General features: G+C 54.8%; 1 protein-coding gene across 6 annotated transcripts in view; it reads left to right on the top strand.

Moving 5' to 3' along the window:
- DPF3 (double PHD fingers 3) overlaps positions 1 to 25,168 on the top strand; it is a 307,659-nt gene that overhangs the window by 202,299 nt on the left and 80,192 nt on the right. For all 6 annotated transcript variants that reach the window (XR_007911682.3, XR_007911683.3, XM_051826041.3 and 3 more), the window contains exon 7: positions 12,118 to 12,255. Coding sequence is in view for 4 of the 6 variants with exons in the window: in XM_051826041.3 (XP_051682001.1) it covers positions 12,118 to 12,255 (138 nt within the window). In the remaining 2 variants the exon portion in view is untranslated. The remainder of the gene's footprint in view (positions 1 to 12,117; positions 12,256 to 25,168) is intronic.

Genomic DNA, 25,168 nt, shown 5'->3' with positions numbered 1-25,168 from the left:
AAAAGTAAAGATTACCCATTAATCGCACTTCTGGGTTACTTTTTTTCACTGTATATTATTCCAGGATATCCTCTCTCTCTCTCTCTCTCCTCTCCCCCCTCCTTCCCTCCCTCTCCCTCTTTCCCTCTCCCTCTCTCCTTCCTCCCCACCCTACCCCCACGTGACCAGTCAATAATACGTAAGAGGGTGGGCATTTAGCCCAGCGGTGAGGACACCTGCACCCCCCACCAGAGTTCCTGGGTTCCGCTTCCAGCTCTGGCTCCTGATTCCAGCTTCCTGCTAATGCACATTCTGGAAAGGAAGCAGATACAAGCTCAAGACATTGCGCACCTGCCACATACATGGGAGTAATGGCTGAACTCCCAGTACCGTCGGAACCCTGGCTGTTGCAGTCGTTTGAGGAGTGAACCAGTGAGTGGGAGTGCTCTCTCTCTGTCTTTCAAATAAATAAATTAATTAAATAAAATTTAAAAAAACTCCACATAGTGTTTTAACAACCCTCTCTTCACTCAACAATACACAAAGATCATCTTCCCATGTCCTTAAACACATTTTTAAGAGATTTATTTATTTATTTGAAAGTCAGAGTTAGAGAGAGATCTTCCACCAACTGGTTCACTCCCCAAATGCCCACAACAGCCCGAGCTAGGCCAGGCCAAAGCCAGGGCTAGGAGCTTCTTTCGGGTCTCCCATGTGGGTAGCCCTCCTCTGCTGCTTTCCTGGGTGAATTAGCAGGGAGGTGGATCAGAAGTGGAGCAGCTGGGACACAAACCAGCACCTACATGGGATGTCAGCGTTGTAGGCAGGGACTTATCCCACTGCACCGGCCCCAGTAAATGCATTTTTACAACCTCATTTTTAGGGCTGTATTGTGTTCCATTGTGTGGCTATGCCGCAATTTCTGTCCCAGGCATCCTGCTTGTCCAGTGTGTAGACAGCTTGAAACGTGTTCATCCTTAGTCTCTGCCTGATAGTTTTCTGTTTCCAAGAAGCAGAGTGTGGGGTCAAAGGGCACGGCACACTGCCTTTGACTTCTCGTTTGTCCAGGTTGGGGTGGGGGTGCAGGGGAGGAGGGGGCCTGATTAGGCCACCAGGTGAGGGAGAGTGGGGAGGAACAGCCATGGACGCAGGTGGGAGGCCAAGACCAGCCTGCGGCTCTGCTGCTTGTTCCTGGGGCTTGGAGGAAGCTGCGTCGCTGCTGGGAGGGTCTGTGTGCTCGGGGGTGCAGCGGGCCAGGATGCGGCTGGGAAAGCTGACTGGGATCACGCGTGTCCTGGGTGGGCCGAACCTGTGCTTCACGGTGTCCTTTCCTCCCACAGCGGCCCCTTATTTCCACCTTCTCCAGTGTGCTTGGGAAGATCAGGCTGGTGTCACACAGGAGTAACACAGGGACTGGACTGAGCAGAGAGCAAGCGCAGTAGGAACAGGAGAGGGCTGGTCACGGTCAGAGGATGCCTCCTTGTGTGCTGGAAGCCCCCCCGCCCCATCAGCTGTAGCTGTGGGTGAGGATCGAGTAGATCCCCATCTCCAGGGATGAGGGGCAGGAGGGGGCTGGGAGAAGAGGTAATAATAAGGCTGATGAACGCGTGTTGACTTACAGTGTGGGCCAGGAACATTCTCTGAGCCTCCTCTCTATTAGCTCTTTGAGCCTTGCAAAATCGCCGCAAGCTAGATGCTGTGGTCGCCTCCACCCTACAGATAAGAAAACCGAAGAGCAGAGGGGTTAATTAAATTTCCCGAGGTCACACAGTGAGTAAGTGGAGAGCCAGGATTTGATCCCAGCCATTGATCGATCTCTTTCTCCCTAACACCTCCCCACCCCCAACACACACACTGTCCCTCACCCTGGTCTGCTCTCTGCTGGTGCTCCGCGCCTCCCCCCAACCTGGGATCCTGCTCACGTGGCCTGGTAGCAGTTTGTCTGTCTGTCTGTTCCCTCTGGCTGGACTCGGAGCCTTCTGAGGGCAGGGGCCATGTCACGGTCAGCTCACATGGTGGCCCCCACATGGGGTGCTCCCTGCTCCCTGCTGATGGATGGCTAGGGGGTGTGGCCAGGTCTGAAGGCGGGCCTGCTGGGCCAGAGTGGAGGGGCCAGGCTGAGAGGCGAGGGGCACACAGCTGGACAAGAGCTGCTGGGCATGTCGGGTAGGCTTGGTTGCCTAGCGAGTGGGCCACGCAGTCAGCCGCGAACCGTGATCTTTCCTGACGGCTCTGGAAAGGTTGATCTATGGGGTTAGGTATTCAGGGAAGAGACCCGAGGCCTGGTGGCTGGGGGGAGTCTTTGCCAGTCAGTTGGGAGAAGACATGAAGTGTGGGGTGGTGACAGCAGCAACGGAACGGCCAAGGCGAGCGAGAAGGCTTTAGGAGAGAAGAACCCACAGAACCTGGTGGGTGGGCCAGGGACAGGGGTAGGGTGCAGGGGAGAGGAGGGAGGGAGACGGCCACAGTGACTCTGACATCTTGTGCTTGGGTCGTGGAGACCAGGGCTTCACTGGAATGTTCTAGAGAGGGAGGCGACCTGGGGGAGTGTTTGTGGGGATGCAGGAAGCAGGCAACGAAGTCTCACGGGTGCTCACGGGGAGACTTGGATTGGCACTTTGGGTGGAAGGGGCGGGCCTCAGGCAGGGGTGGTGAGCCACGCTGGACGGGCTGGGGGCCGCTGCTCACGCCTGCTCTGCAGCCCAGGCAGCCGTTCTACTGGATCCTTGGCCACGCACGAGGGACGGACACGTCCTAGGGAGCACCCTGGCAAGGTTCCCACCCTTGGGGGCTGCCTGGAGGTCATGGGCTCTGGTTTTTAACTTTTTCTCTTTCTTTTCCCCAGAAATGCAGATGACAATTATTTCCATTGTTTTTAGCGTAAGCTTATAAAAGGAAATATGCCTTATGCTTTAAGCTAATTAAAACCGTATTAACATAGGGCTCATCAGACCAGGGAATCGAAGCCACCACCCCGTAAGGGGTGACGTTCGGAAGAAGAAGGTTCTGGAGTCAGCAGCCCAGGATTTGATTTGTTGTTACATCACGTCCCACCCATGACCTTGGGCCGATTCTCTGAGCCTCAGTGTCTTTATTTTTGAAAATTTATTTTTTTACTTACATTTATTTTTGAAAGGCAGACAGAGAACATGAGAGTGAGAGACAGACAGAAGGACAAGCAGACATAGAGAACTCAAACATCTGCTGGCTCACTTCCCAAATGCCCTCATCAGCTGGGCCTAGGCCAGGATGAAGCTGGGAGCCCGGAACTCCATTCAGGAACCCCAGTATTTGAGTCACCACCTGCTGCTTCCCAGGGTGTCCATTAGGAAGAAGCTAGAATCAGGGTCCTATCTGGGACTCGAACCCCATATGGGCTACAGGCACGTTACAAGGACGAACTCATTCAGTTCTCACAACACCTGGATGAAGTGCAAACTGTCACTGTGCCCATTTTACAAACAAGAAAACCAAGGCTTGGAGAGATTAAGTAACTTGCCTAAGGCCACAGAGCAAATGAGCTGGCCCTGAGAGGCTGGCCCGAGGTCACCAGCATTCCATGACCTTGCTGTCCCACCAATACGTTTAAGGCTTTGGCTCTGTGGGTTCCTGCCTTTCTCTGCCAGGCACCGAGCATCAGGCACCTTGAAGGCTTTCTTCCTGTTTCTCACCGAGACCCGCACTCACACATGACACCTTCCTCAAGTAAACAGGGCACCCTCCCTGGGTGAGGACCAGGCCTTGGATGGGCCCTGGCCGGTGCTGGGCCCGCACAGTCAGGATGTCCCCCCCGCCCCCCACCCCAGTGTGCCTCTCCAGAAGACCGAAGTCCTGGGGAAGTGGCTGCAGGCTGTGCGTGGCTGGAGTGCGCTGAGGGAATTGTAATTTTAGGAGGCACCCGGGCCTTCCAAGGCTGGGAGACAGCAGAGGGCTGAGAAGCGCTGGAATACAAGGGACTTAGAGGACACTGATCCACGCCCCATGTGTTACAGAGGGAGAAAGGCTCAAAGAGGGAGCCAGGGCCACACCACCCCCTGGGCTGGTGCCTGGGCCCCCGGGGCAGGGGTGTGGGAGCCCTGGACTTGTGTCACACGCAGGGGCAGCACCCTGGGAATCCCGAAGCCATGACTTTGGTCACTGGTTCTCTGAGGCCGTAGTTGGCTTTCTTGCAAAGTGTCATGGGGACTAATGGCCCCGCCCTGGGTGTGCAGGTCTGAGCCGGCGACCGTCCCCTTGGCTCTGTTTCACACCAAGGTTGCGTCCGAGTCTGACTCAGAGCTTTTCTCGCTCTGGGCTCCTCCCTGCCTGGGGGAGTCGGTTGTGGGTGATTCCTCCACCCCCAGATGGTTCTGCAGGCCCATAGGGAAGGCGCCAGGAGCCCCAGCTTCTACCAGCCAGTCTGGTCATGTGTGTATCCCTGCAGGACGCCAGGGCCACTCGGTAAGGCTGGATAGGAGGGAGTTTGATGACAGAATGAGTGTGGCAGTGTTTGCTGGATAAAGGCACTGACGAGGGGACCAGGGACAGCAGGAGCCCTTCCCACCCCAGCCCCGAGGAGCAGGGAGAGGACACTTAGGTCCCAGGGCCAAGGAGAGCCGGAGCTCAGGGGAGGGCCAGCCCTGGCCCAGTACAGAGCGCAGGCAGCGCAGGGCATGAGTCCCCAACGAGTCCTTTCTATGGCCAAACTCCCTGGAGGCAGAGAGCAAGGGGGCAGCTGGGGAGGCCAGCCCAGGCCCCGGGGTGTCATGGAGGGCTCAATGATAGGCCGAGCAGCATGTCGTTCACTGCGTGTTTCAGAAATAAACCTGGGTTCAAGCTCTGGTGCCTGCCATGCGCGACACCCTTGGACTCAGGTTTCCTCGTCTGTAAAGAGGGGATTGGCGATGGAGTGGAGGAATGCGGGCCCTGGCGCTGGTGAGGGAGCACGCCCGGAGGCAGGAGCAGGTGACAGGCTCGCGGTGACTGCCGCGGGGCTGAGCTGGGAATGAGATGTGGCCGGTGACTCCCAAGGCCCCGGCTTTGTCTCTTGAACGCTCATCCTGTAATTGCTTTCAGTCGCTGGGAAACCACTGGCTCCGATCCCCACTGTGTGCTCCAAGTTGGGCTGATGAAAATGTGCCAGAGTCATTAAGTTATCAGTGGGGAAGGCGGCCGCTTCTCCCCGGCAGGAAGGATTCTGTCTGCTGCAGCCGGCTTTGTTCACACAAACTGCCCCGGCTCCCCGCCCCCTCCACCCGCCCCCGCTCCCCCCAGCCCCAGCCCAGATCCAGAGTGAGCGGGGTAGGATCTGAGGGGGCGGGGGGCTTGCTGGGAGCCCTCGGGGGGCCAGCGCCGACAGCATTCGTGGTCCTGCATGGCCAAGCCGGCCGTGGATGGGGAAGCAGGCAGGCGCTGCTTGTGCAGTCTGACAGATGGGTCCGCCCCAGGGGGACAGAGACAGAGGGAGCCAAGCTGGACCTCCCTTCCTGTCACAGCCGCTGCTCTCCACGCGCGCACCGTGCCAGCAGCACGAAATCCAGGTGCACGCTTGCCAAGGTGAAAGGAAGGACCTGAGGCGGAGCCCAGGCAGGGCTGGCGGGTCCCAGGGGCAAGGGCTTGGGAGGTGCGCGATGCCAAGGCGCGGGCGCCGGGGAGAAGGAGGCGGCAGCAGGAGGATGGGGACGCGGCCCCACTGCATGCTTCAGCAGGCTCGGGGCTCCGTCTGAGTCCCAGCGACAGATATTTCCAGAGTGAGATTGCTGACATGATAAAAGGAGAGCAGATGGTGCCGACGCTTTCTTTTCAGAGTGTTTCGTTCCCCACCTTCTCTCCCTGTGACTCCGCCACCCCAGACTTCAGAGGAGAAATGACTGAATCCCCCCTCTGCCCCCGCCAGGTTTATTCTCTTTGCTGAGCCACTTTGATGGCGATGCTGTTGTTGACAGCCGACGATGGCTGGGACCTGCCAAGAGCCAGGCGCTCGTCTCAGTGTGTTCTCCCACGTCACCCTCACCGCTGGGAGGCAGCTGTGCTGTCCTGATCAGCCCAGGCGTCCAGAGAGGCTGAGCAGCTTGCCTGAGATCACACAGGCAGGCGGTGGCAGAGCTGGGATTTGAACCCTGGCAGCTCCAGTTGCTCCTGCTGGTTTGTACCTCCTCACCCTGAAGCAGGGCCAGGGCAGTTGATGGAGCAGGAATGACGATGCCCGAGTGGCTAATCTCTCTGGCCGGACAGTCGAGGTTGTCAGGGACTTTCCCTCCCAGCTCCTGGCTGGTTGGTGCCTTCTCCGGTACCACCAGGTGGGCTGTGTGGAGCGACTTAGTCCCAGGTCTCCAGCCCCAGTCCCGCCAGGTTTCCGGGACCCGCCGTGTGACTTAATATAAGATGCAAGATGACAGCCAAGGGCCCCTTGCTCAGCAAACCTGGAGAATTTCAAGCAAACCAAGGATGGGGCCCTTCTGCCCTCGGGACGCCGTCTGAGAGCCGAGCTGGTGACGGGAGGCTCTGGTTAAATCTGGAAGGTGGCCTGGCACCGCCTTCTCCTTCTTACCCAAGCCAGTCGGGGCAGGATTTCCAAGGTGGTTCTTCCACTGAGGCACAGTGCTCTGATCCGATGTAATTCAACCAAAATAAATCTTGGAAGTGACGACTCTGTGATGAAGTCACTTGAAGGACTAGGTCTCGGGGTCGCAAGTTTCATTTCGGGGTCGGGCATCTTGCACCATGAACTCCACTTCCTCCTAACTTTGCCTCGCAGTCCCCCTCCCTCCTGCTGTCTCCCCTTCATCCCAGGAGCCTGCTGGGGCATCCCCTGTGCAGTTGCAGCGCCTCCCGCAGCCATGGCAGCTATGCGCAGGGGTGGCGTGTCTGCCTCGGCACCCTTCCCGCGTGGCTCTGCCTGCCCTGCTCCTCCTCCAGCAGGTGCGGGCCCCCTTCCCGCCTGGTGCACTGGTCTCTTCAGTCCCCTGCTTCCTTCCCAGTCCTTCTGTGGCACTGGATGTTACAGTGGCTCTGCCCCAGTGCCAGGCTCCATGCGCTTTCACAGGGGATGTGGTTCCTTGCGAGTAAATGCACTTGAAGCCCTGGCACCTGGCAGGCTCTCCGTAGCTGTGAGTGGAGGTCTCATTGTCAAGGTCACCTTGGACCCCTCCTCTGTGGGCTCCTGTGTGTTTCTTAACCTGTGTAAAGCTATTTTCTCTCTCTCCACTGTCTCTGTGGATGCTGATGTATCTCTTCTTTCTCTGCACCCTCTCGGCGCTTCTCTGTTCCATCCCCAAGGCTCACGTCACTATCCTGCCAGGCATGTCCAGGATTCATGCCTCTCTCCTGAGCTCCCGGAACACAAAGCCAACCCCTGCCCGAACTGCTTTGCTTCCTTCCTTAAATCTGCTTTTCCTGTTGTCCAAATCAGGAGCCTTGGCATCTTCCTTGTTTCCCTGAGCCAGTGTCGGGCTCCTGGCCCAGGTCAGGGCTGCCCTGGCCACTGGGGGTGGTATGTGCATGAACACACGGGACCTGCCATGTTTGCTGCCTATGGCAGAGCCACGTGGTGCTTAGGATTCCTCCTGGGGGTGGGTAGAAAACAGAGTCCTAATTCTGGTTAGGAAGACTTCCTTAGGGAAGGACCCATGAACTGGGATCTGGAGGCAGTTAGATGTTAATGGGGCTGATGGGTCAGGGGTGGCAGAGAGAGGGAGATAGATCGTCCATCTGCAGGTTCACTCCCCAGATGGCCTCACATGTCCAAGGCTGGGCCAGGCCAAAGCCAGGAGGAGCCTAGAATCCAATTAAGGTCTTTTTTTTTTTTTTTTTTTTTTTTGACAGGCAGAGTGGACAGTGAGAGAGAGAGACAGAGAAAAAGATCTTCCTTTGCCATTGGTTCACCCTCCAATGGCTGCCATGGCCGGCACACTGTGCTGATCCAAAGGCAGGAGCCAGGTGCTTCTCCTGGTCTCCCATGGGGTGCAGGGCCCAAGCACTTGGGCCATCCTCCACTGCACTCCCAGGCCATAGCAGAGAGCTGGCCTGGAAGAGGGGCAACCGAGACAGAATCCGGCACCCTGACCGGGACTGGAACCCTGTGTGCTGGTGCCGTAAGGCGGAGGATTAGCCTATTGAGCCGTGGCGCCGGCCCCAAATCAGGTCTTTTAAATGGGTACAGGGACCCAAGCACTTGGGCCATTTTTATCACTTTCCCAGGTGCATTAGCAGGGAGCTGGATCAGAAGTGGAGTGGCTGGCACTTGAACCAGCACTCGGGATGTGGGATGTTGGTGTCATGGGCGGCGGTTTAACCCACTGTACCACAGCACCAGCCCCCCAAAAGCACTTAGGAGATGGGAAGACCAGCAGGCAGGAGGGCTGGGGAGGGGTGGGATGTCGCGTCAGATGAGGCTCTGGAGAGTTGGACACTGGACAGTGCACGCCAAGGAGACCACGTCTCTCAGCTCCCCCTTGCTTTCTCTCATTCCCCCCATTCCCAGCAGTTTCTCTCTTGTACCCCAGTTTCCTTCTTCAAGCAAAAATCCTGTACTTCACCCATAGACAATGGAAATCAGCCTCTCACCACCTTCAGACCCATCTTCTGCTCTGTGATCCTACATGATATTTCCAATGCGTACGTCTAATTAAGGTGGTCTTCTGGGTAAAACCCTCCCCTGCCACTGCCCACCTTGTGAACCCCCCCACACTCACCCCCGCCCTTCTTTTTCTGCAGTTCTGTTGAACTTTGAGGTGCTTGTGCCTTGGTGCCCCGAATGCCCTGGCCCGCTTTGTCCACCTGGGGTAGCCGGGCTCGTCTCCTGCACCGCAGGGCATGGCTCCTGCTCTGGGAAGCCACCCCCTGACTCCCTCAAGCCATCTGCCATCCCTCTTGCAGGCTCCCCTTTGCCAGGCACCTGCTCTCCTGGCTGCACCTGTGCCTCCTCCCCTTGGCTTGTCTCTTCTGCTGGAGGGCTCTGAGGGTCGTGTATCTTTGTTCCTTTGCTGCCACAGGGCGGGGCATCTATTAGGTGCTTATTTAATAAACGTCGTCTTGAGTTGAAGGCCCGGTGATGAAGGAGTGACTTATTTGTTATACACAGGTGGCCAAAAGCAGAGCTCTGCTCAGAGTGCTCTTCCTAAAGGTGTCCGGGTTGCGGGACCTCCAGGTGCTGTCTGCTTCTCAGGGCTGCTCCTGCTGCTCTAGTGCCCCCACCTGCCACGTCCATCCACCCAGAGGGGCAGGTGGACACGGGCGGGTGGAGTCAAGCCTGAATATATCCGATCTTTTCACTTAGTGGTTCTCAAACTTCAGTGTGCATGGCAGCCTCTAATTCACGGCGTTTGTTACAAACACAGGTTGCTGGGGCCCGGCTGCCCGAGTCACTGCTTCAGTGGGGCAGGGGTGCCGCTGGAGAATTTGTGTGTCTTGACAGGTTGCTAGGTGGTGTTGACGATGCTGGTTTAGGGCCTACTCTTTGAGAATCTCTGTTCCAGCAAAAATGATTTACTCTAAAAATGATGTCTCTCCACACTGGTTAGGGAGGAGGAGAAGGAGGGAGATTTTGCTTGGGTCTGGCTTTGTGGGTTTTAAGAGCTGTTGGTAGGAAATTAATGTGCACTGATGGATCTGACTCTCCGAGCTCACTCCTCGCCCATCTCCTGGCTTTCCCACAAGCGTTCATTCATCAGCCACTCGGTGAGTTGTTCCGAGGGTGTAGCGTGGCTTGGAGGCCGATGAGATGCAGTTGTGGATGTCAGGCAGAAATCAACAGGAAACTCGTCTTCAGGGAGGCCGTCCAGCACGACGTAGCCCGAATTCCAGGAGTCTGAAGGAGAGAGGCCCGCTCTGGCGGGACATGACAGGACAGGCTTCGGGAGTATTCGTGGGAATAAATTTGCTCATTAAGATCCAGAAATTCTGTGGCTTAAGGAAAACGGTGATGATTGACATAACAAATGGCACCAGTGAAATGCTGTGAGTTCATGACGGGGAGAGCTGCAGAGGCCGCCTGGTGTTGATACTGGTACTGTTATTGCTTTGATCCACGTTTATTCCTCCTCATCCGTATGCCGAGTGGCTAAATGGATTCATATCCAGCGACCCCCTAATTTGCTGCTTTTTGACCTCAGATCATTTCAGAGTTAAGTAGAAAAAGCCACAAGCAGGCCCTAGACCACATTTCAGGGTTTCTGTGGGTCCTGTTGCCGGGGTCACATGGGAGGCACCAGCCTTGGTGTTTATTTTTGCAATATATATACGAGACAGAGAGAGACCATATAAAGAAGCGATTGAATATTAGGCCTGGAAGTTACGATTGTGAGGCACCAACTTGCATTTGGAACTTTGGTTTTCTCGAGGAAGTCCTGTCCACTGCCAGATTCCACAGCATGGGGCCAGGGTGAAGTCCTTCTTTGGGGGGGGGGTCCTCACCTAAGACTTGGCAAACACGATGGGCACCCTTGCCCGTCCCTTACCATTCACTCGGCATCTATTCTGTGTCATGGTGAGCGAGACGCTGCATGAACACTGTTCATAATCCCTTTAGCTGTCCTTCCAGGTAAGTGTTGGTATCCCGGTTTTCACATAAGAGAAGAGGCACAGAGAACATGTGCCTCGTCCAGTGTCACACAGCGAAACTCTTCAGTTTTGGAAGTCATGTTACCATCAAGTTGAACCTGGTGAGAGTTTGTCCAGACGTTATAGATCTATCTCAGGTCTGAGTTACAGATCTGACATCAGCAGACAGAACGTAGCAGTTTGTCAAGTGAATCATATGCTCTGACCAAACAGAATGGAAGGCAAGAGAGGCTCCATAATGTGAAATATTAAAATGAACGCAATTCCCCGTATCAACAAACTAAAGAAAAACATACATTAGGAGGTGCTGAGGGCAGCTGATAAAGTCCTCCTATAATAAAACTCTTAAGACAGGAAGGAGAGGAACTCCTTAAATTTGATAAAGACTAAAAAATTAGCCACATACATCATTTGAAACAGTGAAACCATAAATCCAAATTCATGAAAATAGGAAATTCTTGCTTTTACTGTTTTGAAATATTGTCCTGGTGATTTTTACACATGAATTAAGCAAAAATAAAATAAGTTTATATAAATACAGGAGAGGAAAAATGGCATTATTTATTTTTACCGATGGTTGGCTGCTGCAAGAGAGAAATAACCCACAGAAGGAGAAGGCCAGACAGGAGTTCCTCTCCGGGCGCTCAGGCTCCCGTGGCCGGTGCTCCAGCAGCCACACGTGGGCCTTGCACCCCGGCCTGTGCTGAAGTCTGTGCCCGTTCCACCCTGGGAAGTGCTGGTGTGCACTGATGTGACCTGTGAGCGTCAGTGTGAGGAGCAGGGACAGTGTGTGAGCCTCGAGTGTGCAGCCGAGCAGGAGCGGGGGGAGGCCCGAGATCTGGGGCTGTGCGTGCAGGGAGCCTGAAGCTGGAGCTCTGTCTGCCGCCAGGTCGCCAGCCTCCTGCCACCCAGCTGCTGGGCAGCCCGCCATGGAACCGCTCCCCCTCTTCCTGGCTCCACCAAGCCATGTCGACACTGCTTGTTGCCTTTGTCGCAGGCTGCTCCCAGAAGCACCTGTCGCGGACTGTGGGGCAGGCAGGCACCAAGTCCAGGCGGGGCACGTCCACCACGGATGCGTGGAAGGGGAACAGTGAGCATCTTATCCAGATGAAACTGTTTGCTTCAACCTCAGGGTGGCGGACAGAGCACTGCCGTAGAAGTCCCGGCCGGCCGGGTTCTGACACATCGGCCGCAACTAGCTGTGTGTTCCCAGGGAAATCACTTAGCAGGGCTGGGCCTTGTGTGCCTCGTCTGTGCCGGGGAATGTTGCTCTGGTAGATTCCATGTTACAGTAACAGTCACACAGGCATGCGCCCAGGGCTCTTCTAAGTGAGGTTGAGCAGCCCTGAGAGGTGAGTTCTCCCATCATTCCCGGGTTCTCTCTGCAGAACCATAGGCACAGAGAGGTTCTGTGGCTTGTCCAGGGACTCGCAGCTAGGAAATGGTGGCGCGTGCCCATGGCTCTTACCCTCTGCGCTGCTGTGCTATGACGGCGTTGGTTCCGCCGCCTTGGGAGAAGGAGCGTTGCGCTGGGAGTCGTGGCAGCCACAGTTGCTGATGTGGACACTTCCCTCTTTTGTCTCCTCTTTTCCCCTCCAGTTTGTGGCAAGCGCTACAAGAACCGGCCGGGACTCAGCTACCACTACGCTCACACTCACCTGGCCAGCGAGGAGGGGGACGAAGCCCAGGACCAGGAGACCCGGTCCCCTCCCAACCACAGAAACGAGAACCACAGACGTGAGTCCCCCCGGTTAGGTTGGGGCAGTGAGGCGGGGGTGGGGTGGGGTGGGCAGGGCTGGGGCACGTCCCCGTTTGTCACCTCTGGCATCGTCTGTTGGTTGGCCTCCATGTCCTGGAGGGAGTTGGCTCCTACGCAGCCAGCCAGCTGCCATGCCTCTGACAGCCCGGTGCTGGGCCTGCGGGGACAGGGCAGGGCTCTGCTTCCGGGGAAGCAAGGAGAGTGCTCAGCAGGAGGGAGATGTCCTTCCCTGGCCACCGTCCATACCAGACCGGCCACTCTTTGCCCTCTGCCCAAGATAACCCCCTCACAGCTGCTGAACCGAGTTGGCCACAGCCCCTGGAGCGTGCATTTGGACAGACATTCTGAATGTCTACTTATCTGCTCTGAGCCTCAGGAGATTCTTGATGTCTTGCCGAGGCTTTGGTATAGGGGCACAGTCTTGGCATCCATTTCCTGTGTCAGTGGTGCTGCCTGGAGCCCCCGTGCTCCAGTGGCACGTGCAAACAGGGTGGATCTGTCACTTAGGACACTGGGCTCTGACGACCCAAAGGGAACCTGAAGAGTTGAGTTTCTGTTTCCATCCTTTCTTTCCCTCCTCAGCTTCTGGTTAGGGATTAAGGAGTCAAAAAGAGGCTTAGCAGTGACCACTTGGCTTCCCTGTATATCACCCCTTAGGGGCTCTGGGCCTCCCTAAGTCTCAAACTGGGCTGGGGATGATGGACTTTTGAGGGCCTGCTGCAAGGTGGGGGCCATGCGACCATCACCTGGTGGAGAGTGTCTGTGGATGTGCCTTGTGTTTTTGTTTGGTTCACAGGAGTGAGCGATAGGTGTATTAAGGTGAACAGTTCATTGCAATTAAAGGGATAAGACCTTTAAAAATAGTCAGAGTCCGCCATTCAAGGATGACCCCAGTGTGTTGCAATCAACTCAGTCAACCAGTATCAGTTGGTTGCCTTCACCAAAGACTTTAAATAATTAATACTCCTGTGGCCAAGAACCTTTCCTGGATTCGCCTGTTCTCCCCTGACCCTCACCTCTTCTTCCCCTAGTGACACTGCCCTTCTTTTCCCCTGTAAGATATTTATTTTGAAAGTCAGAGTTAACAGAGAGAGGGGAGAGATCTTCCATCCACTGGTTAACTCCTCAGGTGGCTGCAATGGCATGGAGCCAGGAGCTTAGTCTAGATCTCCCACGTGGGTGCAGGAGCACTGAGTGCAGGGGCCCAAGCACTCGGGCCATCTTCTGCTGCTGTCCCAGGCACATGAGCAGGGAACTGGATCAGAAGTGGAGCAGCCATTCATATGAGATGCCGGACTGCAGGCGCCGACTTTACCTGCTACGCTACAGTGCCAGCCCCTGATATTGCCGTCTTTCTTGGTTTGCTGGGGCTTCCATGAGAACAGAACGCCGCAGCCTGGGTACTGCAGACTTTCATCTCCTCACGGTTGTGGAGGCTGCAAGGCCAAGATCAAGGAGCGGGCAGGGTTGGATTCCTTGGGGGCCTCTCTGCTGGACTTGCAGACACTGTCCCCGTCCCCCTCCACTGCCCCTGCCCATGGCTGGCTCTCTGCCCCTGCTGTCACTTGCTGGGCCCTCATTTCCTCCTCTGTGAGGACCCCGGTCACATGGGCTCTTACGGCCCACCCCATGGCCTCGTTTTAACATCAAGACGCTATCTGCAGATGCAGTGCTATTCTGGGGGCTGGGGTTGGGGCAGGTTGGGGGGGTGCTGGGGGCCACACACCACCTTCTTTCCTTGTTCCTGTCAGGGCCCAACCTTCAGCAGGACAGACTTGTCCTTGTTTTCTCACCTGCTGTTGTCATGGGTTCAGAACCGGAAGAGCAGGGCCGGAGGATCTGACGGAGCCTTGCCCGTGGAGGCCTCTGCCTTCCTTCTGGGTCGAGGTGTCCTCTTCACCCTTGTCCTCCAGAGAGGCAGATCTCTCGACCTGCCCAGGCACCACTCGACACTGCCTGTCCTCCCCGTCTCTCCTCTTTCCCTTCTCTGGGCTGAGTGTCCAGCAGTCACAAGGAGCCGTGGTCGCCTGCACGAGGAGGCTGAGAATGAGCCCCTTTGGTGCTGGCCACTCTCTGGATGGTGTTGATTCATGATTGTTGCTCGCTCGACAGCGCTTGTTAGCTTGGGATTAGTTCTCCCTCTCCCAAATGCTAGCTGTGCTGCTCACGGCTGCTCTCAAAGCTCAGGCCATCCTGCTCCCAGAGCCTTGCTCACACCGTAGGGCTGGCATTGCTTCTCTTGTCTGTGTCACTTCTTTCCCTGCTCCCCTGCAGCCTCGCTATAGTTTGTGTGTGTCTGTGAGACATGGTTGGGGGGGGGGGGTAGAGAGAGAGAGAGAGAGAGAGAGGAGAAACAGGATGCTGTCAACAGGGAAGAAGGTACAGGGCAGACCCTAAGTGGAATGAGGCAGCATCTTCTTAGCTGTTCCTCCAGGTTGGCTGTTGGCTTCAAAAACATTTTTAAAAATTATTTTCAAGGAAGAAAGAGAGGTCAAGAGGGAGAGAGGGAGGGGAAGAGAGAGAGGGGTGAGAAAGGGAGAGAGGGAGAGGGAGAAAGTTATCAATCTTCCATCGGCTGGTTCACTCCCTGACTGTCTGCAACAGCCTGAGCTGGGCCAGGCCGAAGCTGGGAGCCACCAACTCCCTCATGGGTGGCAGGGACCCAAGTACTTGTGCCGCCTCAAGGGTGTGCATTTGCAGGAAGCTGGAATTGGAACCAGAGTAGCCGGCACTCCAGGATGGGATGAGGGCACGCCAAATGGTGACAACCTCTGTCCCCTCCCTGGCTGTTGACTTAGGAGACCAGCGCTGTCATATTTCATTCTGCCACCAGGGCCTCCTCACGTTCTGTCACCACTGGGTGCGTGCTCCTCGAGGCCACACGGCCTTGCATGGTCAAAGGAAGCTGAGCCTGTTTCCTCCCCCCGCCCCCGACACGCCTCCGTGAGAAGTCTCTTCTCCGAGGGGTTGTCGTGAGCACGCACTCCCCAGCCTCCAAGCCACTCCTTGTCTCCCTCTGATGAGAAACTGGCTTCTTCAAATCGGCCATTTCACTTTTTAAAAATTTTTGGGCCAGCGCCGTGGCACAGTAGGTTAATCCTCCACCTGTGGTGCCAGCATCCCATAAGGGTGCCAGTTCAAGTCCCTGCTGCTCTTCTTCCAATCCAGCTCCCTGCTGTGGCCTGGGAAAGCAGTAGAAGATGGCCCAAGTCTTTGGGCCCCTGCACCGGCATGGGAGACTGGGAAGAAGCACCTGGCTCCTGGCTTTGGATCGGCACAGCTCTGGCCGTTGCGGCCATTGGGGAGTGAACCAACGGATGGAAGACCTTTCTCTCTGTCTCTCCCTTTCACTGTCTATAGCTCTACCTCTCAAATAAATAAATAAAATCTTAAAAAAAAAACTATTTGGGGCAGGTGCTGTGGCATAGTGGGTAAAGCCACTGCCTGCAGTGCTAGCATCCCATATTTTTTTTAAAAAATTATTTATTTGAGAGGCAGACATAGATTCTCTCTCTTTCTCTCTCTCGCTCTCTTTCTTACACACACACACACTCACGGAGAAAGGGAAATAAACAGACAATCAGAGATGGAGATTTTCTATCTGTTGGTTCACTCCCCAGATGCCCACATTTGAGCTGGGCCAGGCTGAAGTCAGGAGCTAAGAATCCAGGTCTCCCACATGGGTGGCAGGGATCCAGGTACTTGAGCCATCAGCTGCTGCCTCCCAAGGTATGCATTAGCAGGAAGCTGGAATAAGAAGCAGAGTTGCCTGAACTGGAACCCAGGCACTCACTCCCATGTGGGATGTGGGTGTCCTCAGTAGCATTTTAACTATGGCGCCAAACACCTGCTTCTGGCCAAAGCTTTTTGACCTCCTGGAAAAAAAGAGCTGTACCTGAGATGAGCTGGGATGACCCGGGACCTCCTCATAGGAAGGAAGTCCAGAAGCCCTTTTGGCTGCTTCTCATAGCGCCCTCTCTGAGAGATTCTAGTGGAGAGCTGTGACAGGAGGTGTTTAGTGCCAGCAAATGCCGTCCTTTCTCAAACCCAGGAGAGCGCCGCTTCGCCCAGGTTCGCTGCCCCTGCTGCTCAGTGTGCTCTGTTCCCTCCCACGTTCCCCTAGTAAGCAGCCTCCCCCGACCGTTTTCTCGCGAGCTCTAATTGCCAGCATGGTTAATACACTGTCTGGGGTGTGGGGGTGGGCTCCCATCCATCCTGCCCCTAAATGCCACTGGGGCTGAGCCGTGAATTGAACATGACAGCTCAGCAGCATCCTGAGGTCTGTGCTGGGCGTCTCTCCCCCTCCCCCAACTTGGTGAGGCTTTATGAGTGGGGGAGGGCGGCAGGAGCACTTAATCCAGGAGGCTAATCTGTGCTGCCCCCCGGGGAGACGCCTGGCCGACTAGGAGGACGCTACTGGAGCAGAAATGCTGACGTTCGTTCCCTGGCTCAGCAGAGCTGCAGGGGGACCCAGGCTGCCCGAGCATGGGGCCTCCTGGATAAACAGGGCCAAGGGCAGCTGGGGCGCAGCACCTGCAGCGGCAGAGACCTTTCAACTTCGCCGCTCCTGCTGGCCTTGCTCCGCGCCGTGCAACTGTGTCTGCAGCAGACACGGGGCTCATCCCATGCCTGCTGCTGCTGAAAGGGCACGGGGCGGCTGGAGCCAGCCCTGATCTTGCCTCCCCCACGTGCTGCCCGGGCTGCCAGCTCAGCGGTTGGCAGGCCACTCCTCCTGTCGTCCCCTCCTCGGCCCCGCCCCAAGCTGGTGCCTCTCTTGCCCTTGCTTCCCTCTCCCCTCTCATTGTCTCCAGGCTCTTGTGTCTCTTGTAGATCTGACCCCCTTGCCTCTGTGGCCCCTTGTCTCAATGACAAGCAGCCCAGGGATGGCTGGAGTCCTGATGCTTCCCCTTCGGGTGGGGGTCCTTTTCTGCTGGGGTCTCCCCTCTCCCCACACTGCCCCCAGAGCTGCTGGCCTTCCTCTCCCCGTGAGGTCAGATTCCTCCTCCTTCCTCCTTTTCTCTTCCCACCTTCAGTTACTTTGTGCAGATGAAATCACTGTGTGTGCACACGCGCACGTGTGTGTGTGTGTGTGTTCATGCACAGACGCGTGCATGCACGTGTGCACACATGTGTGCGGCATGCGTATACATATGCACACATATGTGTATATACGTGTACACGCATGTGTGTTCATGCACAGGCACATGCACACATGTGTGCACACGCATGTGTGGTATGTATATGTGTGTGTACACACATGCCATTTATGTACAGAACACACACAGATGTGCATGATTAAAGGAGGGAAGGCTTGGGAGGGGGAGGACTCTGCGAGGAGCCGCTCAGAAGCGTGCTGCTGTGCTGCTGTAGACGCAGCCTTGATAAACACCCCCAGGAGGGCCGGGCCAGCAGACAAAGCCCTGGATTTGAATTCAGAGCTCCACTGAAGAATGGGTGTGGTGTAGCAGTTAAGACACAGTTAGAGATACCCGCGTCCCTGTGGCCTGGCTCCTTCTGCCTCTGCCCCCAATTCCGGCTTCCTGCTAGTGCACGCCTTGAGTGGTAGCAGGTGACAGGGCTCAGGTAACTGGGTCCCTGCCACCCACGTGGGAGACCAGGTGGAGTTTGCACTCCTGGATTCAGCCTGGTTGTTGAAGGCTTTTAGGAGTGAGCCAGCAAAGAAGAGATCTCTTTGTCTGCTGTGTCATTCTGTCTGTCTTTCAAGCAGGTGAAAAAAAGAAAAAACCGAAAGCAGGTCACTGACCCAGGCTTGCAGCACTGAAATTCTTCTTGAGGGGCAGGCACTTAGCCTGGTGGTTGAGAGGCCTGCGTCCCCTATCCGGGCACCTGGTCGGGCCTGGGTCCGGGACCCGCTCGAGCTCCTGACTTGAGCTTTCTGCTAATGCAGACCCTGGGATGTCGTAGAGATAACTCGAGCAGTGTTCCTGACATCCACAGGGCACCAGATCTGGGTTGAATTCTCTGCTTCTGGCTTTAGCCCGGCTCCGCCCAGGCCCTTGTGAGTATTAAGGATGAACCAGTGGATGGGAGTTTTCTCCATCTGACTTTTTCTCTCTCACAACAAAACCAAAAAAACCACTTCTGTAATTTATTTTGACCTACTCTTCATAGTGAGACTCTTTTATAGATAATAGCATCAAGGTTGTCTAGATCTATGTGAAAAAGCTGTGTGAGTATAAGTTCATTGTCGTCCATCCGTCCCTCTGTTTAGGAGCGATGTATGGAACCCTGTGTGTGGGCTGAGCCTGGCAGATACAGGCGTGAACGAGATGTGGCTCCGTCCTTCAGGAGCTCACAGACTGGGCAGGGTGTGTAACGCAGCAAGTACAGAGCCACAAAGGAGCTAAGGGTCAAGGTCACAGTGTGCTTCCGTCAGCATCACCTGGGACCTTCCTGGAAATGCAGATTCTCAGGCCCCACTGACCTCCTGAAATGTAGGCTCCGACAGTGGTGACTACAAAGTTATGTGTTTTTTTTTTTTTTTTTTATTTGACAGGTAGAGTTATAGACAGTGAGAGAGAGACAGAGAGAAAGGTCTTCTTTCTGTTAATGGCTGCTATGGCCAGTGCTGTGCCAATCCAAAGCCAGGAGCCGGGTGCTTCCTCCTGGTCTCCCATGGGGGTACAGGGACCCAAGCATTTGGGCCATCCTTTGCTGCCCTCCCGGGCCACAGCAGAGAGCTGGACAGGAAGAGGAGCAACTGGGACAGAATCTGGCACCCCGACCGGGATTAGAACCCAGGGTGCCGGCGCTGCAGGCAGAGGATTAGCCTAGTTAGCCATGGCGCCAGCCCAAAGTTATGTTTTAACAAGTTTTCTTCTTTTATTTTTAAAAAGATTTATTTATTTGAAAGGCAGAGTTATAGAGAGAGGGAGAACCAGAGAGAAAGAGGTCTTCCATCTACTGGTTCACCCCCAAATGTCCACAACGGAGAGCTGAGCTGATCCGAAGCCAGGAGCCAGGAGCTTTCCCTCAGACCCCCTACATGGGTGCAGGGGCCCAAGGACTTGGCCCATCTTCTACCACTTTCCCAGGCCATAGCAGAGAGCTGGGTTGGAAGTGGAGCAGCCAGGACTCAAACTGGCTTCCACATGGGATGCCGGTGCTGCAGGCTGGGGCTTTAACCTGATACGCTACAGTGCCAACCCCTTAAACAGTTTTTTAAAGCTTGAGTGTCATGGCATTGGGCTTCACTGGGGAGGAAACCTTCAAGTTAGCCCTTGAGAAAGGAGGAGAGATTTCTGGGGAGGCAGAGGGCTTCCCAGGTAGAAGGAAGGGTGTGTTGGAGGCACAGAGATATGCGGTAGCATGGTGCACCCAGACAGCTGGTGGCAGCCTACTGGGTGTAGGGAGCTGGGGGAAGGATGGCCAGGTAGTCAGGGGCCACAGCCGGAAGCATCTTCTGTGCTGTGCTATGTCCTCATCCTGCAGGGCCTGGGGAGCCACAGCAGCAGTCACTAGAATATGAGAACAAGCAGTTGATAAAAGCACCACTGAGCCTGTGAGTTGTGACGTGGTGTGTCTCTTTTCTTTAACAGTGTAAGCCGAACATGCTCTCCTATCACATACTTGGGCTCCTAAGAGGAAAGTGGTTTTTTTTTTTTTTTTAATATGGGTCTGTGAAATTGATTTCCAGGTTCTGCTCCCCAGGTCCGTGGAGATGGAGGTGGGCTGTCCCAGGACCCTGACGGCCTCGTTCTCGGTGGCGGGGCGGGGTGCCTGGTAGAGGGTTAGTCTTTCCATCCCTGTTGAGAGAACAAAAGGCCTCAGCCCACGTGTGCTCTGCAGAGCTGGAGGGGGATAGCCGAACTGAGGAGGGGGTAATGTCTGCTGATTAGATCATCTGAAAATTAGTCTGATAATGTGCAAATTATCCCAAGGCAGACTATGATGTCATTGCCACACTGATGGGGGAGATCAAGCAGATGTGAGCTTTGGCTGTCTCCTGTCCTCCCAGCAGCAGCCCAGGCTGTGTCTCCTCGTGCCGTTTTGGGGGACACAGTGAAAATTACCTTTGAAATATGCTCTAAAAGCTGGAGTCATTCTGAAACAGGTGCCTGCAAAGACAGAAAGCCCACACGGCTACCCCAGCCTCCACCCAGAATAGTACCCTTTGTGATGGGGAGGAGGGGAAGGCATAAATCCAGGGCTATTTCTGGGAGAGTGAGCTGCTTTTCTCTGCCCAGAGAGCACATTTGGAAGCTAGAAGTAGGTGTTCTTTTTTGCATATTGATTTGTTTTTATTTATTTAAGAGGCAGAGAGACAGAGCTCTTTCATCGACTGGTTCACCCCCTAAATAGCCTGCAACAGCTGGGGCTGGGCCAAGCCAAAGCCGGGAGCCTCGAACTCAGTCCAGGTCTCTGATGTGAGTGGCAGTCTCAGGTGCTGGAGCTATCGCTGCTGTCTCCCAGGGTGTGCATTAGCAGGAAGCTGGGATCGGAAGTGGAGCTGGGACTTGAACGCGGGCCCTCCAATATGGGCTGTGGGCTTCCCACTCAGTGCAGCGACCACTGTGCCAAATGCTGCCCCCTCAACAAGTGTGCTTTAGCTGAATGATTATGGAGCTAAGTAGTTCGTAGATTATAAAGCAAAGAACCTGAGCAACTACTCGGGTCCTCGGAAGTATGTGCAGTCTTCAGGAGGTTTGTGGAAAATACGTGTTGTAAAAACTGCATGGTTTTCAAAATCTGTTGCACCAAAATAAACCTCTTTTCCTTCTATTTTCCAATGCGATTTCTGAACTATCCCTGTATCACGGTGCTCAGGGTTCATTTTCCAGCCCCGTGGTTCACCTGGACCCTTGACCCGGTGGCTCAGAGAATGGCTTTGGAATCGTTCCATCCACTTTCCAAGTCCTGACCTCGCCACCCTGCTGTCTTCTAGCTTTGTAAATGTGGGTCAGTTCTATACCCCTGTTTGCTCTGTGGCTGCTTCATCTGTAAAACAGAGATAATCACACTGGCCCCTTAGGTTGCCGTGAGCCTTCAGTGAGTTGCTGTGGGTGTTTGGCACCAGGCTGCACGTCGTGAGGGCTGACATCCCATCTCTGTCCCATTTGGATCGACAGAGCCTGTCTCCTAGCACAGAGGGCTAATAGGTGTCAGGGGCTCCATCAGAGGCCGTGATGGGGCTTTGCCATCCCTGTGAAGCTAACTGGCTGTGAGGCCTCATTGACCTACATTGTGACTATCTGAGCCTGGCCTGGCCCTTGCACATCCTTTGCTAAATCTTAGATCTGAGACACTGGTCCTTCGTGTTTTTTTTTTTTTTTTTTTTTTTAATTTACTTGAGTGGTAGATAGAGTTACAGAAAGAGAGAGGGAGAGACAGAGAGAGAGGTCTTCCAGCTGGTTCACTCCCCAAATGGCCACAGCGGTCAGAGCCGGGCTGATCTGAAGCTAGGAGCTTCTTCCAGGTCTCCCATGCTGGTACAGGGGCACGGGTACTTGGGCCATCTTCTATTGCTTTTCCAGGCCTTAAGCAGAGAGCTGGATCAGAATTAGAGCAGCCAGGACTTGAACTTGTACACATATGAGATGCCAGCACTGCAGGCGGTGGCTTTACCTGCTATGCCACAGCACCAGCCCTGACACTGGTCCTTCTCTACAGGCTAAACATAAGCATTTATTCAGCATTCACTGTCCTTGTGCCCCGTTGAGGGGATTGAGTGTAACTGGTTCTCCAAAAAGACATGACATGTAGTCTCAGCTAGAGCAGAGCTTCTGGTCACTGGGCTAATAAGAGGGGTGGTTTATTAAGCCCAGGGAGAGAGTCTGTGGAGTGGAAGCCAGCCAGCTGTGGCTCCTCTTATTTCCTGTGCTGCTTCCCCAGGGTTGAGTATCCCTGTGTTTGCTGACTTTCTCTGAGCTGCTGTTTCTTTCACGTTTGGGGCCTCATTACCTAGAATGTTCGGGATTGAAGAGTTGCATGTACGGAGCAACAGCACAGAGAGCAACAACACCAGCGTTGGCTGGGTCCAGCGTTCATCCCCCGGAGGACACTGCGGCACGGGGAGGCCGAGTGAGGGGCCCTGTGCACGGGGCATGCGCCTGACGGCACCACTCACACTCGACCTCTTGGGAACACTTACTTATTTAGACCCTGCCTTATCAAAAATAAAATTATTTTGCATGTAGGAGAGGAAGGAGGGAAAGAAACGACATAATACCTGCGAGGGGTCAGGCCCCTCACCAGCATCTTCTTGAGATGCTCACAAGTTCTTTGTCCCACGTCCCACAGTCAGCGAGGGGGGAAGCAGAGCTGGGAAGGGGACTGAGTTGGACACCGTTCAGGAAGTTGAAATCCCAGTGGACAACACTCGATCCCAGGCTTGGATCTTGGTTATGACTCTGCTGGTGTGCCTGGGTTCTCACCTGTGGGCCGATTGGCTAAGGCACCGTTTTGAAGAGCTGAATGTGTTCACAGACTCTGTGCTCATCAGCTTGGCCAGAGTGAAATTCCATTGTCTGAGTGTTTCTCACCGTTCTGGACACTCAAAGTCTAAGGTCAAGGTGCCAGCAGGGTCGGGCTTTGATAAGGGCTGTCTCCTGGGCTTGTAGATCATCACCTGCTCACTGTGTCTTCCCAGGGCCTTTCCACTTGGTGTGTGGGTAGAGGCAGCAAACAGGCCCTCATAAGGGCACTGATCCCATCATGAGAATCCCACCCCCAATGGCCTCTGCCACCTGATGACCTGTCAGAGGCCTATTTCCAAACCCCAGCACACAGGGGCTTAGGCTTTCAACCTGGGAATTTGGAGGGTAAAGGGACACTTCCAGTCCATGGCAGGCACATTTACTCTTTTTTTTTTATTTTTATATTTTGACAGGCAGAGTGGACAGTGAGAGAGAGAAAGAGAGAAAGGTCTTCCTTTGCCGTTGGTTCACCCTCCAATGGCCGCCATGGCTGGCGTACCACACTGATCCGATGGCAGGAGCCAGGTGCTTCTCCTGGTCTCCCATGGGGTGCAGGGCCCAAGCACTTGGGCCATCCTCCACTGCACTCCCTGGCCACAGCAGAGAGCTGGCCCGGAAGAGGGGCAACCGGGACAGAATCTGGTGCCCCCACTGGGACTAGAACCCGGTGTGCCGGCGCCGCAAGGCGGAGGATTAGCCTACTGAGCCGCGGCGCCAGCCGGCACATTTACTCTTCCAAACTCTGACCTCAGCCATTGGTGGTGGTCTAGGGATGCCCTCTCCCTGCATTACAAATTCTGGTTAAGACTTTCATTGATAAATAAATTGTACTCTAGAATTAGAAGCCATGTATCACTCTGATCATTTTCCTGCATCTTCTGCCCTTGTTCTGTATCTCAGTCTTTCCTAGCTCCTCCAACTTTTTCTGAACTTGCTCTTTGAGATAAAATAATGCTTGTGCCTAAAATCCTCAGACTTCATCCCCACCCCACCCCCTTTTTAAAGATTTATTTATTTATTTGAAAATCAGAGTTACAGAGAGAGAGGGAGATCTTCCATCCTCTGGTTCACTCCCCAAATGGCCACAATGACTGGGCTGGGTCGAAGCCAGGAGCCACATGGGTGGCAGGGACCCAAGCATTCGGGCCATCCTTTGCTCTCTCCCAGGTGCATTGCAAGGAGCTTGATATGAAGTAGAACAGCCAGGACTCAAACCAGTGCCCCTCATTCTTGTTGGCTCTGTTTTCCTACAGCACTACAACCAAAACACACCCCCTGCCTGACTCCCTCTCTCCATCCCTTGGCCACCGCTGGCTTCTGCCTGGGTCACTGTGACTTCCTTATTGGTCTCCCAGCCTCTGCTCTTGCTGTCTTAGTCTTTTCTCCATTGCAAAACTGCAGTGATCTTAAAATATTTTTTTTGAAACCCACACATAATTTTCTTATAATATCTATTTTCCATGAACTTTCTGAAGACCCCCTGTATTCCTGGATTCCAAAAATCATTTTTGCACCCAAATGAATGGATCTTTTAATTCCAGCTTTCCAAGAACTGTTGGTAGTAGCCTTGTGTAAAATCGATCAGACCACACTTGTGCTCAGAACCTGTTTGTTTCACTGGAGTATAGTCCACAGTCCTCACGGTGAGGAGGTGAGGATGTATTTGGAAGTCTCATGCCTTGGGTGAGCCGTTTGTGTAGGTTTGCCCAGTTGTAGCTCTGAAAGTCCAGGACCCTGGAGACCTCCCAGTCTCAGACACCCTCCAATGCTTGGCCACCCTACTAGAGAGCTTGCGAGACGTGTGGGGTCTCAGGCCTACCCCCTTCTAATCTGAATTTTAGCGACATCCCTAAGTGATTCGCACTGTAACTTTCGGGAGCCCTGTCGCATAAGGCCCTGTGTGCTCAGGCCCTGCCACCTTTCTGCTGGACTTCTGTCAGGTGCTTGGTTAATATGTGCTCCTGGCGGGGTCGTAACCAGTGGGCAGCCAGCTGGAGGCCATGCTGCCCAGGTCTGGAGCTGAGTTAGCCACTTGCATGTCTTCCTGCCTCTCAAGGATCACCTATGTAAACTCAGGGTGATAGAGGCATCCATCTCACAGGTTACGATGAAAATTAAGTAAGTCCAGGCTGGCGCCGTGGCTCAATAGGCTAATCCTCCACCTTGCGGCGCCAGCACACCGGGTTCTAGTCCCGGTTGGGGCGCCTGGTTCTGTCCCAGTTGTCCCTCTTCCAGGCCAGCTCTCTGCTATGGCCCGGGAGTGCAGTGGAGGATGGCCCAAGTGCTTGGGCCCTGCACCCCATGGGAGACCAGGAGAAGCACCTGGCTCCTGCCATTGGATCAGTGCGGTGCGCTGGCCGCAGTGTGCCGGCCGCGGCGGCCACTGGAGGGTGAACCAACGGCAAAGGAATACCTTTCTCTCTGTCTCTCTCTCTCACTGTCCACTCTGCCTGTA

This window comes from Oryctolagus cuniculus, chromosome 20 (assembly GCF_051225735.1).
Source record: "Oryctolagus cuniculus isolate XC-2025 breed Fujian yellow rabbit chromosome 20, ASM5122573v1, whole genome shotgun sequence".
NCBI classification, from domain to species: Eukaryota; Metazoa; Chordata; class Mammalia; order Lagomorpha; family Leporidae; genus Oryctolagus; species Oryctolagus cuniculus.
Note: the sequence above shows the minus strand (reverse complement) of the source record. Positions and strands in the feature narration are given on the sequence as shown.